Genomic DNA, 20,475 nt, shown 5'->3' with positions numbered 1-20,475 from the left:
GTAAAGGAGGAAATGATTAATTCTGTGGAAAAAGGGAGAACAGGGTATCAGGAAAGCCTTTGCAGAGAAAATTGGAGCTAATTCTTAAAAGAAGTTTAGATTTCATTATGTTTCAAAAAGAGAGGAGGTCACCTAAATGAATCATATGTTGCTAAAACTATAAGGAAGACTTCAAGGAATATGATATAGGCATGCATGGATGCACAGGATGAATTGAATAGAAGTCCAAATGAGAGGGTTAGAGAGGTTGGACTCAACTTGTGAGGGATTCACAAAAATTCCATTTGAGGAATTTGCACTTGATCATGAGGCTGTTAAAAAGCTTTTAAGTCCTGGCTGGTTTGGCTCAGTGGCTAGAGCGTTAGCCTGCAGACTGAAGGTTTCTGGGTTCAATTCCGGCCAAGGGCACATACCTTGGTTGCAGGCTCAATCCCTGAGGCATGTGCGGAGACAACCAATCAATGTGTCTCTCTCAGATGAAGTTTCTGTCTCTCCCCCTCCCTTCCACTCTCTCTAAAGTGGAAAAATTATCTTCTGGTGGGGTTTAACAACAATAACAAAAAAGCTTTTAAATCCCTTCAAGCAGAAAGTGGACATAATGCAATCTAATTTAGCAGTTTAACCTTAATATCAGAATAGTGAACAAGTTTGAAAAGAAAAAGACTACAGGCAGGGAGATCAGATAAGAGGCTTATGTAGAAAATGATGATGGGTGAGTTAGGGTAGTGGAGAACCACCTGGATCAACAAGAGTTGATGACCAGTTAAAAACATAGGGAAGGAGCCCTAGCCAGTGTGACTCAGTGGATCGAGCATCAGCCTGTGGACTGAAGGGTCCCGGGTTCGATTCGGTCAAAGGTATGTACCTCAGTTGCAGGCTCCCGGCCCTGGTCAGAGGCATGCGGAAGGCAACCAATCTTCTGTCTCCCCTCTCCCTTCCACTCTCTCTAAAAATCAATGGAAAAATTATCCTTGGGGGAAGATTAAAAAAACAAAACATATGGAATGAATAGACAAAATTACTTAAATTCTGGCTGAAGTAGCAAGGAGAATCCTTGTGTCATGTAGTAAAGTAGAGAATGCCAGAGAAGGAAATTCATTTGGAGAAAAAAAATAATTGGAGCTGTGGTATTTGTAGCATTTTCAGGGCATATAAGTGGAGATGTCCAGGAGAGTTGCCTAGGATAAAGATGTAGATTTGGAAGTTAACAGAGAATAAATCAGAGTCAAGCATTATTGGGGAAACAAAAGAATTACTGCCGAATATATAGCTAAGAGCTAAAATTAGTCATGATTGGGTAGATATACCCTGTCTGTAGCCTTTTCCCTGAGAAATCTTGTTTACTTTGTATTCTTTGGCGCTGTCCAAGTAACCAAAACACTGTGTACAGGTATTTTCCCCTTGTGCTGGAAATTGCTTGAAATCTGATTAATTTAAACAACATGTATTAGTCATGGAAATAACCTTCGTTGCCTTAGCAAGTGCTATGTTTCAGACCATTGCATTTGAAACATTGTAAATGTGAGGAGATAATGTTTTAAATGTGCTTTGATAGATTTTTCCTCTAGCTTCAAAACATTTTGTAAAACTGCCATTCTGTATTTCAGGCGAGTTTTGTGGCATCTGGAAATCGGACAGATATTTCCTTAGATGATCCCAACTTCTGGCAAAAATGGGCTAAAAAGGCAGAAATAGATATAGATACCATCAGTGGTAGAGTAAGTATTTCTTTTTAAAAATATTGTCTCTTGGGATGATTTGATAATATTGTTATATTTTAAGGTATTGAACTATGTACTTACCAAAATAAATTTATCTGCATCAATGAATTGATGTAGGGTAGTAGAAGGATGACATTTTGAGTCAGACACTGCTTCAGTTTCATACTTTGGCTATTCATGATAGGTTGTAGAGCAAAGAAAGTTTAATTTAGGGTATTATTTATATCCTTTAAAATTATAATGTGTTTTTTAAAACTTTTTGTCTTTAAATCATATGTTCTTTTTATGTATCTTTGTTGACTTGGTGTCAGATCCCATTAATGATGATCCATTCAGTTGTACTCTTCTTATGTCATAAGATATTCCATGCTGAGTAGCACTTGTTTCCACATTAGTCTGACCCTCAAGACTACAGATTTTTAATGAGCAAAAGATTATAGGTATATATCTATGTGCTTAACTTAGAGAGATTTCTCAGTAAAAGTAAAAAGCATGTAAACTTAGATTGTTTTGAATTAATTAAACTAAACTGAACATAGTGAATTCACACACTTCTTGCCTTGCTTTTTGTGTTAGAGTAAAATTTGGAAAGCACTGAAACCTGTTTCTAGGCCTATAAATATTATATCCTTTGATCAATATTTCTATTCTTAGTTATTTCCCTTATTTTGAGTTTATTTTTAGGATAAACTTAGGTCACAAAAACTTATTTTAGCATTATTATTTTAAAATTTTAAAACAATCTACATTAAATTGGGAATAAGGTGAAGAAAATCAGGATTCATAAATTTAGCTTAAAATTATTTTTTATGGTTATTGCAGATGCAAAATACAATAACCTTCATATTATTTACAAAGTGAAATGCCAAATTCTTTTTAATTCTATTACTATCCTATCATAAAATTATGAATGTATGCTAATAAGGATTTTAAAGGAGTATAAAAGTTTTGGGTACGTTGGTGAAATTGTTAGTAATTTCTTTTTCTCGCTTTCTGTAATTATTTTTTATACAATTTGAAAGGTGATCATGTAAGACAGTGTTATAAGCCAAATAGAAAAAGGACCTACAAGTAATGGCTGTTAAATCTTACAGAACAGCTTGGTTATTGACACTCCAAGAATTAGGAAGCAAACAAGACCCTTTAGTGCCACAAAAGATGAATTGGCTGAATTATCTGAAGCCGAAAGTGAAGGAGAAGAAAAGCCCAAACTCCGGAGGCCCTGTGACCGTTCTAATGGATATGGAAGAACTGAATGCTTTAGAGTAGAGAAAAATCTGCTGGTTTATGGGTAAGTATTGTTTTTAACATTTACTATTAGTAGCCTGCTCTGTAAAGTTACAGAAAACCAACACTATATTCTAGTATATTTTTAACCTTGTTAAAATCAGTAGAATATATTTTAAAAGTACCCTGAATTTATATGTTTAACATATATTTAACAACAGAATGATGGGACCTTCTTACGTTTGAAATTATAAATGTATCACTAAAGTCAAACCCCTTGTTCTCAGATTTACATATTTAGTAATACAAAATGAATAATGTTATCCATTGATTAAGGAATAAAATATACTAGAAATTACTATACCATGGCTCTGCCTTTTACTCATGGGGGAAACACTTTATTAGGTAAATCCTATTGTGTGACAAAATGTGTTTTTTGCAGTTTTCATGCCATTTATCCATGAGCTATGGTTTTTCTTTAAAATTTGACTGAGGAATAATGTAAATATGTATTTTTTTACCAGATGGGGCCGATGGAGAGAGATTCTATCTCATGGTCGTTTTAAAAGACAGCTAAACGAGCATGATGTAGAAATAATTTGCCGAGCCCTCTTAGCATATTGCCTTGTTCACTACCGAGGAGATGAGAAAATAAAAGGCTTCATATGGGACCTCATTACTCCAACCGAAGATGGACAAACTCGAGAGCTTCAGAATCATCTAGGCAAGAACATTCTTTCATTTTCTTTTTAAATTTATTTTTACTTATGTAATTAGTAATTACTTAATATAGTTCCCTCTAAAATATTATAGCATTACAATGTTAAAGAACCTTTAACCTTCACCCTCAATTCAAGTTTCAACTTAGAAAAATACCAATGTTATATGTTTCTTGGGGTTTTACATATTGTTGTCAAACCTGTATATAGGTTTGCAAACTGTTGACCCCTTAGTATGTCTATGAGTCTTCCCCATTTGTATTCATGTAGAACAATTTTTGTTGTTGTTGTTAATCTCACCTGAAGATATTTTTCCATTGATTTTTAGAGAGAGTGGAGGGGAGCGTGGGAGAGAGAGAGACATCAGTTGGTTGCCTCCTGCACAGGCCCTGATAGGGGCTGGGAACCAAACCGAAGACTCTTCAGTGCTTGGGCCAATGCTTTAACCACTAAGAACACTGACCTGGGCAGAACTGTCTTATTTTTAAACCTCCTCCTTAGTAGTTTAAAGTGTGGGGATTCCATAATTTATTTTGCATCCCCTTTAATGTTGAACATTTATGACATTTTCAATTTTAGACAATTACAAAACAAGTTTTAGTGTAGGTCCTTGTACATTTCTCCTTTTGCACATTCCACCTTTTGCACATGAATAAATCTTTCACTAAAGTAAATGTTGAGAGATAGAATTGTTCAAGTATATATAAATAGCTTTAGTACCTAAAATCTCCTGTGAGCTGCTTAGAAATGCAGAATCTCAGGCCTCAGTCTTATTGAATCATAATCTGCATTTTACCAAGTTCCTCAGCAGTTTGTATGTAATTAAAGTTTGGGAAACATAGATACACATTTTAAATTTTCATAAATACTTTCATTTGCTGTCAAATGCAGCTTTACCAATTTACAGTCCAATCTGAGGTACACACAAGTATCTTTTTCTCCAGAGCATTGCTAACAGAACATTTATTTCTGTATAAAATAATTACTTTATACTTTAAAGTAATTGAATTTTCTATCAAGATTACTGTGCCCTTAAGTTTGAGTTAAATTGTGTTTTACTTAATCAACAAATACCTGTTAAAAAGTCCAGTACTTGCTTCTTGTCCTCTATACTGGAAAGATAAGAAACAAGATAGACAAGATCCCTGAGCTCATGAACCGTACATTCTGGCCAGATAGATAGAATAAGAAAGTAGGTCAAGTAACTAAATAATTACAGATTGTGACAAGTATTGTGAAGTAAATAAACTAAGTGCCAAGTTGGAGAACAATGGAAAGCAACTATTTTAGAATAGGCTGGTCTTTGGAGGCCTGTCTTAATAAGAGTCAATGAAATTATTAATGTGAATATCTAACTTCCAGTAATGACAAAAGAGTCTCACAAATATAATTTCACTCTTCTTTGACCAGGCCAAAACCTAAAGATAATGACAGGATAAAACCAGCGAGATTACCCCTCAGTGAATCCAAAACAGTAAGCTCCGCCCATTCAGGTTACCTATAAACTTTTTGGTCTGTCATTCTTAAATATGGGCAAACAACTAGGATTAGGAAAGTCTCCAATATGAGAGACAGAGTGTAAAAAGAAACTCATAAATTGAACTTGAAGTCAAAGACTATAAAAGGAGAGCACAACTTATAAAAATCCATCATTAATATCTTCAAAGATATTTCAAATAGATTTTGATTTTGAAAGATGAATAAGGTGTTATAGAAACATTCAAAGCACAAGCAGACCTCTTTTAAATTATAAGTTACATTATAAGCATCAAAAATGAAACAGTAAATAGGATTAAATGATGAATGTGAGATAATTTTGTTAGGGAAAAGTTCAAAAATATAGAACATCTACTGGTTTTATTAGGAAAATTTAAGTATGTGTCTTTAAATATGCACTGTTTAGTTTCCAAACCAACAAAGGTGAAGAGGACTGGAATGCAAAGCAGTGTTAACATAGAGCAAAATACAATTTGAGGTGGAAGGCATTGATTGGTATTTAAGAAAGGACACTACATAATAGAAAAGACCAACCCATAAAAGAAGTATGAACTTGTATGCACCGAACAAAATAGTCTCAAAATATAAAGACAACACCCGCCAAAATTTTAAGGAGAAATGGACAAATCTGCATAGTGCTTGTATTCACAATTGTGATGGAACTTCTAGCTGGTAGAATACAGCAAGGAAAAGATCACTGAGGTAAGAATTGAAAGGAGAGGGGACAGGGGACATATGTAATACTTTAAACAATAAAGACATAAAAAAAAATTTAAAAAGAAATGAAAGGAGGAATCCAAACTGCTCTAGTAGTAATTTTGAAAAATTATAAGTGAAACAACTCAAGCATCATTGAAGATTAATACGAGGTGTATAATCTTACAATAGATTTTTACACAGCAATTAAAGTGGATGAATTAGAGTCTCATGAATCATCAAGTATAAATCTCAAAAAAATATCAAGAGTAATCAGTATGTTGCCAAATTACATGTATAATATAATGTCTGATTGCTTAAATACTAAATATTTCTTCAACATATGAATATAAATATGCATGTAATGCAAAAGCAAATTCAGGGTAGTGATTCTTTCTGGAGAGGAAGGAATGAAGTGGACTTCAGCCATGTATTATTTCCTTCAATAAAAACAACCAAAGAGCAGATATTTTGACATTAACAGTGGGAATCTTTTATTGTATTTTTGAAATATTTCACAACAAAAATGACAAAGAAATAAAATGAATTTAGTTCTCTTGAACAGGAAGCCAGCTTGGCTACGCCTAATCCATGTTATTAGTAAAATCAGTTTTGAAAATCCAGGCCAAAACTTACTATTTTATAACTAGGGGAGGAAAAGTAAAGCAAAGGGGAAGGTTTGATCTTAATAGTTTTTACATTTGAAAAACAAAATGTGTCTTGGAACAAAAGAAATGAGACTCATTCATTTGAGATAGAAGAATTATTGGGGGAAGTTATCTTAATGTGTGTAATGTTGACCCATCATCTTGTGATTGAATCAGTATTGTTACCATTGATATTTTAAAGATCTCGGTATAGCCTGTACAGACCTCTGAAAGTCTCCATAAGTTCATTATGTTGAAAAAAATCTTTCAAATTGCAGATTTGTATACAGATTATCCCTGAATTCCCATGTCCTCATTTCAACAGGCCTATCAGCCCCCGTACCCAGGGGCCGAAAAGGGAAGAAAGTAAAGACCCAGACAAGCTCATTTGATATACAGAAAGCAGAATGGCTTCGAAAATATAATCCTGAGCAGCTACTTCAAGATGAAGGCTACAAAAAACATATAAAGCACCACTGTAATAAGTATGTCGTGGGGTTTTTTAACACAGCTCATTATAAGTTTATTTTTCTGAATTTTTTAACAACCTTAAAGCATGCTGATTTTGAGTACAGAGACAGTGTGGTCTAGGACTAGTCCTAATCTTAATCTTTCAGAGTATACATCCGCAAATCATGGTCCCTCTTGTGTCACTTTCAATCAACAGAGAAATAAAACTGGCCATTGTATCTTTCTTGGATATTAACAAATGTTGATTGTGAAGATTTTGGAGAAATCTATTATATATATGGTAGTAATGAGATTTAATCAAAACTAATTATTATTTCATTATAAAAATTCCACATACAAATTCTTTTCTAATTTAAACCCCATGGATGGCTTTTCTTTAGTGATTATATTTTTGTATCTTTTGACTTCTTTTTTCTTATCATTAGGGTTTTGCTTCGTGTAAGAATGCTTTATTATCTAAAGCAAGAAGTCATTGGAAATGAGTGCCAGAAAGTATTTGATGGAGTTGATGCAAGGTAAATGAAATAACTTGTTTATATTTTTCAGTAACATGATTAGGCAAAAAACTGTAACTGTCTGTATAAGTGGCTCATCTGTCAATGAAATTCACAAGAAGAAAAATTCACCAAACTTAGAGAATTAACCCTTGCTAATTTGTTACCTTCTATTTATTTATTTTTTTTAAGTGACATTGATGTTTGGGTCCCAGAACCAGACCACTCAGAAGTTCCTGCTGAATGGTGGGATTTTGATGCTGATAAGTCACTCCTTATTGGAGTTTTTAAACATGGTAAGTGAAAAGTAAGGTTGGTGGACTCTTTTTCTATGTATAGTGCTACTCGGCTAGTTCTGTTCATTGCTTTCCACTGGCAGCTTTATTCCAGTCACATTCATGTTTCTATATCTGTCATATAAAGCATTCACTTCCAAACTGTGTCTCATCACTGCATTTCCTCGTGAAGAATCAGGGGCTTATGTCCACTGTGCCCTGGACGTAGCCTCACACAGCTCCACCTCTCAGGAAGACTTCTTATGGGAAGTGTGCTGTGTATGTGTGATCAGTTTTTCCTCTTTTTCATTTTAACAGATAAATTCAATCTAAACTTTCAAATATACATAATACCAGATCATGTACTATTTGTGGTAATTTCTAGAAAACATGTATGTATCATTTTAATATCCAGTCCCTTTAGTCCAGGAATGTCATCTCCCATACATATGAGGGGTGCTTGTATGCATACATCTTTCTTTCATCTTGTTGACTTTGACCATTGGTGACCTCTCCAGGCTATGAGAAATATAACACTATCCGAGCAGACCCGGCATTATGCTTCTTGGAAAGAGTGGGGAAGCCCGACGAAAAAGCAGTGGCTGCAGAACAGAGGGCAAATGATTACATGGACGGGTATGTGCACCTCCAAGTCATGAATTCCCTATGTCTCTGCCAACGTCAGCATATTCTGTGTCACAAATAATGTAGTCACAACAGAATTGGAGTTATAGTCTAGAAAAGCTAATGTTCAGAGCTCTAGTAAGTTAGCACTTGTTCAACAGAGTAGGATCAAGGAAGAAATGGACCTGCCCACTCCCTTTTTTTTTTTTTATGAGTCCTTTAAATTTTTCATTTCTAATAGTCATGGTCATTAACGCCATAAAATTTCAGGGGTATAGGAGTGAAGAAAGCTACAACTGAAGAGAAATAAAATGTTGTTCATTATACCAGTTATAAGGCCCTTTTATTATCTTACCAAAAGAGGAAAGTAAGAGACTGTGTTAAGGTTAATAATTCCACATTTAAAAGTGAACGTGGGAGTATGAGTTAATTAAAACTAGATTTCTTCTGACTTGACATATAACAGTGTTTATGCTATGGCTTGGTTTCCCCTGGCCAAAGAACAGAGACTTCAGTCTGACTTTTAAAACACACTAAAAAGTCCTTCCCACAATATTCCACTTGTCTTGTCAAGAGAAATTTAAGTCCAGTCAAATTATTATTGAATTTGTTGGTATTTTAATAGGGATGTGGAAGATCCAGAATACAAACCTGCCCCGGCTTTCTTTAAAGATGACATAGAGGTATGCTTTAGATCATATTTTTAAATCCTCAATTTTTGTTGTTCTGTGGTTTCTTTTGTTTGGTTTTCTTTTGTGTGCTTTTTCTAACACATAATCTGTGGAGTGGGGGAGGCAATGGTAAAAGAGATGAGAAATTTCCATATTATATTTGAGAGCATGCTGAAAGACTAGATGATGTTATAGCTGTCAGGTAGGATTTGCTGGTTGTGGGAGCGACGGGGCTACCAACAGGGAGGTTTCTAGGGAAGGCTGCTGGCCAGCAAGTGCTAAAGAAGCCGCCTGAACTACAGGAAGTGGCGCTGGGGGAGCCGTGTGTGCCATGGGAGCTGAGCAATGGGGAAACGTTCCAGAATCAGGAAGTCAAATCATTGTTCTCCTACAGTGTCTCTCAAGTTCCCACTACTAACAGAACTTATCATGCTGGCTAAGAAAAAAATATTTAAAGAGCCCACATCCGTTTTCTTAGAGCTAACAAGAGGCATTGAGAGAGGCAATAAATTTAGAGCTGAGGCAATACATCAATAACCAGCACAGTGGAATACATAAAGAAATTTTTAGAGACAAAGAATAGCATGATAATATCTTCACAGTATGCAAAATAAGCATTCCAGGAGAGACCAGAAAGCATAAGGGAGAAGAATTTTTCCAGATTTGATGAAAGACATGAATTCTCAGATTCAAGCAATAATGTGAATCTTGTCAAGATAAATAAAATTAAATCCACTCTATTCCTGCTGGAACTATAGATACACCAAATGAAGAGATGTTAAAAATTAACCAGACAAAAAAAGACCCACCCAGAAAAGGATGATAAATCTAAATTTAGGCTTTTCTAAAACAATACAAACTAGTAGTCATTGGAATAAAACCAAAGTTATAAATATGTTAAGTTTATAATAAAGTTACAATGCCTAATTGAAGATGCTCTGTTGACAGATAAAAATTAGGTATACAGCACAAGCAAATTGTTCAGGATTAAACAGAAAAGATCTGAAGGTTTTCTAATAACCAAATATGAGAATGAGTAAGTTATGTGAGAGTTGGTATAAAAAAACCAGTTGTAAATAAAACCTGAAGCATTTTTACAATTAGAGAAAGGGTAGAGGAAAAGAAACCCATTTAAATGTAATCATAGAAAAGAAAATAATTTTAGTAATGATTGATCTAAATATCAAAGTCATAGAGAAATACAAAGGGGTGAGAATTAATAACAGATTATAGTTTTTATTTTTGCTAAATTTATTATTTAAAGAAGTTTGATTCGCTTTTCTTATCTGTATTTTGACCCAATGACCCTGTGACAATTTCTTTTTTCTTTTAAAAGGATGATGTTTCCTCACCAGGAGATCTTGTTATAGCAGATGGAGGTAAATTGCATTTAATTATTTAATATTATTGTAAATTAATATTCTCATAATACCATGAGATCAAAAACTAATAAATTTTTGTAATGCTTCAGATGTATGTGAAATTTTGTTGAAGACAGTCATAATGACTATTGGACATACTAGTTGACTGAGAATTTAACAATATTTTTACCTGCAAATCTTTACTCAGTCCTCAGTGAGTTGTTAAGCACAGAAGCTGATTTTTTTATGTTTTGATTATTAAACTCATATGTGAGATTTTATCATTAAAGTGTTAATTCAATAATTCATTCAGCTTGTTATTAGTTCCATATGCACATTAGGGAACATTCTACACAGCTTTACTGTGCAGGGTCTTCTTCTTTGTGATATCCAGACAGGAAAGCACTGTCCCTAGAGTACACTCATTACCTCCTGTAAACCAAGGGGAGCCCTTGCATAATTTCACTCAGAACTAAAGAGGAGATTTGCTTAGCATGAATGATTCCTGCTTGGTGGTGGTATATTTAAGTATAATAATCACACCCCGGAAATGGACAGTAAGATCCTGCACTGTATTGGGTATATACAAGCTTAAAGATTGTAGCATTATCCTATTGAAATATAAGTTCCCCTCATCCTATTGTAAAATGTTTTGATTCCAGTTAAGTGGAGATAAATTTAATACAGAATAGATCAATTAGAAAAGTTTACAGTATTCAATTTCTCATGGATTTCAATTTGACTTTTCATTGAAGGCATTGAGTACTAACCAGCCAGTAGGATATATTAGACCTGTTGATGCAAGAGTTGTATTTTCTGTGCAAGTAGAGTTCTCTTTAAATATATAACGTGGTTCTTCATTCTACTGTGATTACTTATTTTGAGTTGCTCTTAATGCTTGTTGTAATGTTTTTAGAGCTATAGTTAAAACTATTTAATGATGAGAGATTTGGTTTGATTTTTCACATAATCAGATTGAAAGAAAAATTTTTTAAGTAGGGAACTTTTGCTACTTTTGTAAACTTCATCATAGTGTTTGGTTTTGTTTTTAATTTTGTTTTTTAGTCTTTTTCAATTGACATGAGTTTCTTTAAATACAGATGGTCAACTGATGGAGGGTGATAAAGTTTATTGGCCTACTCAGTCGGCTTTAACCACACGTTTGAGGCGTCTCATCACTGCATATCAGCGCACTAATAAAAATAGACAAATCCAGCAAATCCAACCTACTTTCTCAGTGCCTGCCAACGTCGTGCAGCCTCTTTATGAAGAAGCCACTCTTAATCCTAAAATGGCAGCCAAGATAGAAAGACAGCAAAGGTAAGACAATAAATCACACTGTACTATATAGTATCTAAATATAGTTGGTCATTCTGAAGGCTGTTAGGGTGTGATTAGTCACTTTGTGAAAAGCATATATGGGTAGAGAAATTGGTCAAAACAAAACATATACACATATGCATAAACACATACCCAAATATGGCAAAACTAGTAAAGATTATTGCAGTTTATGGTTACTAGCCATACTTGTCAGTTCTTCATTCCTTTGTCATGTTTATGACCAGTTTGATGTGAAAAAAATGAAAATGCAGAGCAAGCTCAAGAATTATCAATGAAACTTTTAAATTACATAAGATAAATTCCATTCTCTCTTTCTTTAAATTATGACTTCTATGAACTATTAGAATCTATGAAAGACAAATCCATCTATGCTTTATACACAGGAAGAACCCTTGGAACTGCTATGTCAAAAGGGAACAAATGGTAGTAGAACTTCTTACAAGGACCCTGTGAAGAAAACAGGCAAACTTCTCCCATCCCAAAAACTTCACTTTTTAAAAATGATAGAGTACACAGAAAAGAATAGCAATGTTTAGCAATAACCTGCCCCCTTATTAAACCTGATCCTTGGATATTCTCTGGGAGTTGAATCGGGGGTTGTTGGGGTTTTTTGGTGGGGTTTTTTTTGTTTTGTCTTTTGGTGTATGTTTTTTCCCCATTTGCAGTTCATCATTGTAACCAGAGTTTACTTAGTCTGAAACTTTAGATTTTAGCAATTCTAGACATAATTTTCAAATACTACTAACTCTGTAACTATTTCTGTTATCTATCACTGTATCACAACCCAGCCCAAAACATGATGACTTAAAACAACATCAGCTTTTCATTTCTCACATTTAATTGTGTTGACCACGTAGTTGTGCTTCTCCTGGTATTGGCTAGAAGGTCTGAAGTGGCCTCATTCCCATGGCTGACTGGCTGCCAGCTGGGAGCACAAATCTAAGAGGGAACCTTCCTAGTGGCAGAGGCAGAAGCTGCAGATTTCTTTCGGGCCAGCCTCTGCACTACAAAGTGTCACTTCTGCCACCTACTGTTGGTCAAAAAAAAGTCACAGGGCCAACCAAGATTTGAGGGAAAGAGAAATAGATTATACCTCTCAATGAGAAGATTAGCAAATAATTTGTGGTCATCTTTACTCCACATACATTTTCCTCAGTCTATGGGGTCTGAATTAATCTTCCTAAGATACTAGTTTTATTATGATACTCAGTGACTCCTTATTTATTATAGGTGTAAAGTCTTAAGTTCTTGAGCCTTAGTTCAATTTAGGCATCATTGTGCATTTCTGATTTTATCCACTATTGTTCTCTCAGCCAGAATGACCTCCTCATTATTGATTTAACACCCTATCACCTGTAATAATACTCTTTTTCGTACTCTCTAGTCCATACCTACTCCATCCTTCAGAGCTCAATACATATCCAAGCCTTTATGGTACTGATTTTTTTCTCAACCAGTTCAGCTTACAGTACTCTCTCTGTTTTCTGCACTCTTATAGCACTCATTTAAATAAATGACTCATTTGCATAATAATTTAAGATGTTGTAATGACATTTATTTTTCCCTTTCTGTGTCTGCCTAAGTCGTAAATTCTTTGAAGATAGGCACTGTGGTGTGTTTTGTTTTCTCTCTGTGCACTCTTCTAATTCATCCTTTTTTTCCATTCCTACTTTTATCACTCTTTTGCAAGATTCATATGACTTGATTGGTTTCCCAGACTGACAGTTTTTACAACATCATTACATTAGTCTTCTTAATGCATCACTATGAAAAAAAAGGTCACCTGTTAATGTTCTTCAAAGGACTTTCTCATGTTCTTTTTCTAATTTACACAACAGTTGTGTGAGTTAAATATTACCCTCTTAAGTATCTCTATTGAATAGAGACTATTTTTAGGCAGGCATTTAGAATATTTCCTAATCTGTCCCTAGTATGAGCCATCTCCCCCCCCCCCCCCCCCCCCCCCCAAATGTAGATTTCTCCCTACTTTGCTTATTTGGTGCCCTCTTTCTTACATGCCCTGCTAATCTTAGCTTGTTCCAACTTAAATACCACTCTTTAATACTTTATCTCATCATGCAAGTCTGAATTGATCCTTCTTTCTCCTGTGCTCTCCTAATAGTCTTGGTTTCTACCTTATACAATAAACATGTTTTAAATGTTTTATCTTTTTCCTGAAGGTAGAGTCATCATATCTTACATAATCTTGTATCTTGTGCATATTTTCTTACATAAACGTGCAAAAAACTATTGTCTGAAGGAAAAGAAGCGTAGTTGGAGGGATGAGTCAACTAGTATTTTTAAATGTATTTACAAGAAAATATCCCTGGATTTAACCCTTTAAAGTGTTAGGTACTTGCAGTGTTTTAAGTGTTTATTCTGGTCATTATATTTGGCATTAATAAATGTTTATTTCAGTAACCAGTATGACTTTTTCTTCCATCTGATTCAAAATAGATGGACAAGAAGAGAAGAAGCTGACTTTTACAGAGTGGTGTCTACATTTGGAGTGGTATTTGATCCTGACAGAGGTCAATTTGATTGGACAAAATTTAGAGCTATGGCTAGGCTACATAAGAAAACTGACGATAGCTTGGAGAAATATTTGTATGCATTCATGTCTATGTGTCGGAGGGTTTGCCGTCTTCCTTCCAAAGAAGGTATGTATAAAATTCCTTTCTTTCCCCTTGTTTTGGTCAAAGAAGCAAAATCATTAACATGAAATTTTCTTTTATTATTTTTTATTGAATTTATTGGGGTGACATTAGTTAATAAAATCAGAAATTTTCAATATTGTCTAATTCAACAAGTCAGCACTTTTCCAGAATTGTAAATAAAGTATGCCAAAATATCCCCAATTCCTTCTTCCTATTAAAATGAGATCTAAAGAGAATAAAGGTGCACATTGTGTTTGAGAAAATAGCTAGTGTTTTATTAGATTTATGATTGGGCGAGGTAGCAGATGAAGGATAGCTTTTAGTAAACAGCACTAACTTACATTTTAGCCCACAGGAACTGATCGGAACTATGCTAGAGGGCGTATTTACATGCATTATTTTGCAGGGAATGAGGCCTTCATGCAAAGGACATTTTAAAGAGTTTTAGTAAGATGAAATCACCCAGGGCCTTCAAAAAAGACAACTAATCCCAGGTGCTGATGCTCATCTAAGGGACGGTTCCAGGGTAAACTTCATGGTTTTTGAAGCTGTCAGCAGTTCCACTTAGTAGTGCTATGTTGTGAGCTGCTGTCTTCATTCTTTGTTGAGTAAGATTTCTGCCTCCTAAAGCCATTGGCTTCCTACTCCTATTTCATAGTAAGTGTATTATAAAAGGACTTAAATTCCATGGCTTGGTTTCCTTTTTTCCCCCCTAACAGATTTATTGTCAGTCCGCTAAATAGAGTAGCCAATCACTTGATTCCCCAAATAACAGGTAATTCGAGTAGGTGTTAGTCTGAGTCAAGGTCTGTTGTAACCATGAGTGGGTTTTAAAAGCTGGACAATGAATAGTGCTTCGTCTCCCATTAGTGATGGGTGCCGAGAGGAGAGGCCTCATTTCCTTTTTACCTTCTTCATTCCGACAGCAGTGTAAAGCTATGTCGATAAGTTCACCACATTTGATTCCAGGTTTAAAAGAGCAGGGGAGGGTTAGTTACTAAATGATGATTGAAAAGGTAGCTCTTTTTTGTTAGACTTTTGAGTGAGGTTTCATTTACTTAGCTCAGTTTCCCAAACTTCCTCAGTTCACGGCGCCCTTAATGTCTCTGAATTTTTCACAGCACCTGAGGCCTAATAGTTCTGTTTAATAAATAATTAGGTTCGCCCTAACCGGTTTGGCTCAGTGGATAGAGCGTCGGCCTGCGAACTGAAAGGTCCCAGGTTCAATTCCGGCCAAGGGCATGTACCTTGGTTGCAGGCACATCTCTAATAGGAGGTGTGCAGGAGGCAGCTGATCGATGTTTCTCTCTCATCAATGTTTCTAACTATCCCTCTCCTTTCCTCTCTGTGAAAAATCAGTAAAATATATTTTAAAAAAATAATAATTAGGTTCAAACGGCTTAAAAAGTTTCCGTGTCCTGCCCTAACTGGTTTGGCTCAATGGATAGAACGTCGGCCTACAGACTGAAGGGTCCCAGATTCGATTCCGGTCAAGGGCATGTACCTTGGTTGCAGGCACATCCCCAGTAGGGGGTGTGCAGGAGGCAGCTGATCAATGTTTCTAACTCTCTATCCCTCTCCCTTCTTCTCTGTAAAAAATCAATAAAATATAAAAAATAAAAAAGTTTCTGTGTCCTAACAGTCTAGTAATTGCTTAAAAACATAGCATAAATTGAGTGAAAAAAAAAATAATGTTATTTCTTATATAACCCTAGTTACTTACTAATGAATAGGATGTGTGCACCTGTTGGACACTGTACACCTTCTCAGATCTTGGAAGTAGAATAGATACTCCCACACTCTTGTTTGCTGTTCCATATTGATTTTTGCATAGTCCGTGGTTTGTTTTTACCTTTTTTTTTTGAATGACTTTCAGAAAAGTTGCAAAAACCAATCAGAGAGTTCTGTAGATCCTTGCTTTGCCAGTATCTCTGCTGACAAAGATATGACCTCATCAAAAGGAATAAATATAGCCTGTTAAAACTGAATTAATTATCTGAAACTAGTAGTTCATACAGTGTTTGACGAATGTCCCCTTGTTTCCTTCAAATTGTAAGAAAGCCTTTGGTGAGTTCTCTGTATTGCCTGAGTTTCCTCATGTAGTTAGGGATATGTGGACTTACGTTTGTTTATGGGGCATTTAACAGTTTTAATTTATATATTTATAAGTGAGGTCAACTAAGTTTTGCTCTTTGATTAAGGCACAGAATAGTAAGACATGATTCATGAGGAATTTCTTAAAAGTAAATTCCTATTTATATTAACGTACTTCCAAAAATTCATAATGTTTTACTTACTTTGTGTAGATCCAGTATTCGCATATTTTATGTTATATGACTTTTGGTACTTCTTTTTAAACTATATTCTCATTTTGAAAAGAAATTATGGAAACTATACAGTGATGTGAGGTAGAGGTACATTTTAGAAGTTGCATTATTTGTTTTAAATCTATACTAAACTATTTTTGAGGTTAATATCTTTGCTCTGTTTTAATGTAGAATTGGTGGATCCAAATATTTTTATTCAGCCAATCACAGAAGAACGTGCTTCTAGGACTTTGTATCGCATTGAACTTCTAAGGAAAGTAAGGGAACAGGCGCTCCGCCATCCGCAATTGTGTGAACGCTTGAAGCTTTGCCATCCAAATCCAGACTTGCCAGTCTGGTGGGAATGTGGCCCTCATGATAGGGACTTGCTTATTGGAGCCGCTAAACACGGGGTGAGCCGAACAGACTATCACATCCTTCGTGATCCTGAACTCTCATTTATGGCAGCACAGAGGAGCTACAGTCAGAATAGGATGGCTCATTCAAGGACCTCCACGCTGCTGTTACAGCAATATCAAGTAGCACTTTCTGCTTCTCCTCTGACCTCTCTACCTAGGGTCCTGGATGCTAAAGGTACTGCTCTAGAGGACCTGAAAGTGAAAAATGAAAACCTGAAAGAGGAGCCTCAGTCTTCGGAAGAGGAATCCATGTCTTCTGAGGAAACCAGGACACTAATAAAGTCTGAGCCTGTAAGTCCAAAGAATGGTGTTTTACCACAGGCTGCTGGAGACCAGAAATCTGGCGGGAAAGGGGAAGCAGATAGACGCATGGTTGCCGCCAGAACAGAACCCCTGACTCCAAACCCTGCGTCTAACAAACAGCGCGTCCACAAAAGAGGGTCAGCATCTAGTTCAGACTCTGACTCTGATTCCGAGAGGTCCTCCTGTTCTTCCAGATCGTCGTCTTCCTCGTCTTCCTCCTCCTCTTGTTCCCACTCTCGTTCAGGCTCCAGTTCTTCTTCATCCTCCTCTTGTTCTTCAGCATCGTCTTCATCCTCATCGTCTTCCTCCTCCTCCTCCTCCTCTTCATCGTCATCAGAAGAAAGTGACAGTGAAGAAGAGGAAGTCCAAAAGCGAGGTATATGCATAAAGTGCTGTTGCTATTTTAAGACAGGATTACAGGTGAAAAGGAAAAAAATTGGTTTTGATAACTTAAGGGTGTTTAAAATTGTGAGCTTACATGTTATGTCTACAGATTTTCTTAGAGAAGCACTATTGAAAAGGAAACTAGAATTACTTTAATTTTCAGGGCATTGCCAAGTGAGTTTGTCAAACAGAGGTATTAACACAGTAATTTTATTTCCTTGTGATTGCCTTAAATTTAGTATTATAGTTTTACTGGAACAAGTTGATCAGTGAACAAATGAAGATAATGTTCTATAACAGCCACCAGGATTCTTTGATTAAGCAGTCAGACCAATAAGAATGTCCTAGGCCTTACTTGGCAGCTGTCTATTCAGGAAGATGCAGGATAGGAACTCTCAGCAGAGGAGTGGGCAGTGGTCCTCTTGTGCAGGCACCCTGGCAGCAGTCCAGTTCGGCTACAAGTAAGTGAGTTAACATCACGTGGGCACAGTGGACACTAGGGCTTAAAGAGCCTCCATACCTCACAGAGGCTGGAATCTCCCAGAGCAGCTGCATAGGCACACATTTCAGGGCTGCCCATGGGGCACGCCCAATTTACAACAGTCCTTTCCTCGAGAGTTACAGTATCCCCATCTGATACTTAGGGTTCTCTCAGTCCAGAGATAGGCTATCAACCTGCTGCTTACCTGTATTGGGGAAACAGATCTAGAGAGTTAAATGAGAGTCATTCTTACGCATTAAAGGATGTTCTGTTAACCCTCTGTCCTCGAACTTCTTAGTGTCATTTATTTTACTTTTGTGCTAATTTTTAAAATGATGAGTATTGTATTCTACTTGAATTTTCCCTTTTTTATTTTTACAATTTTTTTGCTTCTAACTTTTTCAGATGTATCTGAATAATTATATGAGATTTGAAGTTTGTAGTCTGATTAGACAGTTTCAATTGTTGTTAGCAGGAGGTACCCCTCACATGAAAGCCTACGATGAAGAAAGCGTTGCATCACTGAGCACTACCCAGGATGAGACCCAGGACAGCTTCCAGATGAACAATGGGACACCAGAGTCTGCCTACATCTTACACAGTGGATACATGCTGGCAGCTTCCTATTGGCCAAAGGCAAATTAATATTTCCTTGTTGAAATAGTTCTCCTTTTTTAGTATTTTTCTATATTGCTTTATTATGTAGAAAAACAGGTCACTCAAAATGTAGGATAACGTTTTAGTGTTGGCATTAAAAATATCAACTATTAAATAAATTAGATCTGCTTAAATGTGTATGTTTCTCAATATAACCTTAGAATGTCTAGAGTAAAAGAAAATGAATTATTTTGTTCATAAAGAAATTAATATTCAAGTGCTTCTTTACTAAATGAGTGCTTTCAACTGAGCCTCCTTGGAGAAATTAATCATAGCAAGTTCTGACCCAAGGGGGAAAAAGGGAAAAGGTCATTTAAGTGTACGTATATTCAGTGGCAAGAGTTTCGATTGGATTAATACAATTCTTCCAGTATATGAGTAGTCTAGTACAAGACTATTTACCTTTGGAAGTGATGTTGGGACATGGAGGAATAGAGAACTCTCTACTCTTTTATGTACTTCTGGGTTGTTTGAATTTATTTTTACAGGGAACCTGTATTATTTTTGTCATTATAAAAACAAAACTATAGAAAAAGTATCTTTATAATATATTTTTTAACTTCACCAGTGGGAATTTGTGTTTGAATAACTTCATACAGAATTGTGATATGTGTCTGAGAATATGCATACCAAATACACATCTGTTGTTAGCATTAGATGCAGCAAGGCTTGGAGCCATTTGGTATTCAAAGGTCTGGCCTAATTATTAAAATTAAACTTGGATATGGTATGCTCTTCCAGGATCGTGTGATGATTAACCGGTTGGACAGTATTTGTCAAACAGTTCTGAAAGGGAAGTGGCCTTCAGCTAGAAGAAGTTATGATGCCAACACAGTGGCTTCTTTCTATACCACAAAGCTGCTGGACAGCCCTGGCGCAGCCACAGAGCTTCGCGAGCCCCGTGTGCCCACTCCTCCCCGTGCCGGTGTGAAGGAAGAACATGATCAGTCAGCACAGATGTCAAAGGTGAAGAAGCATGTACGAGAAAAGGAGTTTACAGTGAAAATCAAAGACGTATGTGTATTTTTATTGCCCTAGGGCCTGGTTGCGATTGTGGTGTGCAGCATGCTTTTCCTGCAAATGGCTGCCTGCTCTTACTCTTACTTCCTTCACATACTTGTTTTCTGGTATTTGGATTATTTTCCTTTTGATATCCAGGTTATTAAACTTGAATACTCTACTAGAGGGATCATCATTAAATATGTTTCTCTACCTATACTTCTGAAAATAGTCCTTCTGCTGATCAAGATGCTTTCTTAAACAGTCTGACAGTTTCTAATGTTTCGGTTCTTCTATATAATCTTTCAATGGTATGTCAGTGCACTTTCTGTTTTAAACATTTAGCATGCCCTGTTTTCAGTAACCTTTCATTTTTTTCTATGTGGTTTTTGAAGCAAAATTTACTACTCAGTGTCTTACACTCTCTAAAATGTCATTTGAATAACGTATATAGAGATGTATGTCCATAGCTGAAAGTAACAGTGTATATTGGTCATGTGAAAAACTTTGTTTTGCTCATAACAG

The 20,475-nt window shown here is 35.8% G+C and overlaps 1 protein-coding gene across 7 annotated transcripts in view; it reads left to right on the top strand.

The window, feature by feature from the left end:
• The window catches only part of CHD9 (chromodomain helicase DNA binding protein 9), a 128,717-nt gene that overhangs the window by 95,624 nt on the left and 12,618 nt on the right, over positions 1-20,475 (top strand). For 6 of the 7 annotated variants that reach the window (XM_014528417.1, XM_014528421.1, XM_014528416.1 and 3 more), the window contains 14 exons: positions 1,608-1,718; positions 2,816-3,012; positions 3,473-3,672; positions 6,833-6,992; positions 7,404-7,493; positions 7,665-7,768; positions 8,266-8,383; positions 8,997-9,054; positions 10,379-10,421; positions 11,504-11,723; positions 14,202-14,404; positions 16,900-17,805; positions 18,767-18,930; positions 19,693-19,965. In XM_014528417.1, coding sequence (XP_014383903.1) covers positions 1,608-1,718; positions 2,816-3,012; positions 3,473-3,672; positions 6,833-6,992; positions 7,404-7,493; positions 7,665-7,768; positions 8,266-8,383; positions 8,997-9,054; positions 10,379-10,421; positions 11,504-11,723; positions 14,202-14,404; positions 16,900-17,805; positions 18,767-18,930; positions 19,693-19,965 — 2,847 coding nt within the window. The remainder of the gene's footprint in view (positions 1-1,607; positions 1,719-2,815; positions 3,013-3,472; positions 3,673-6,832; positions 6,993-7,403; positions 7,494-7,664; positions 7,769-8,265; positions 8,384-8,996; positions 9,055-10,378; positions 10,422-11,503; positions 11,724-14,201; positions 14,405-16,899; positions 17,806-18,766; positions 18,931-19,692; positions 19,966-20,475) is intronic. The other variant, XM_014528418.1, reaches the window with a different exon arrangement.

The sequence above is a fragment of the Myotis brandtii genome, unplaced genomic scaffold, assembly GCF_000412655.1.
Source record: "Myotis brandtii unplaced genomic scaffold, ASM41265v1 scaffold633, whole genome shotgun sequence".
Classification (NCBI taxonomy): Eukaryota; Metazoa; Chordata; class Mammalia; order Chiroptera; family Vespertilionidae; genus Myotis; species Myotis brandtii.
Note: the sequence above shows the minus strand (reverse complement) of the source record. Positions and strands in the feature narration are given on the sequence as shown.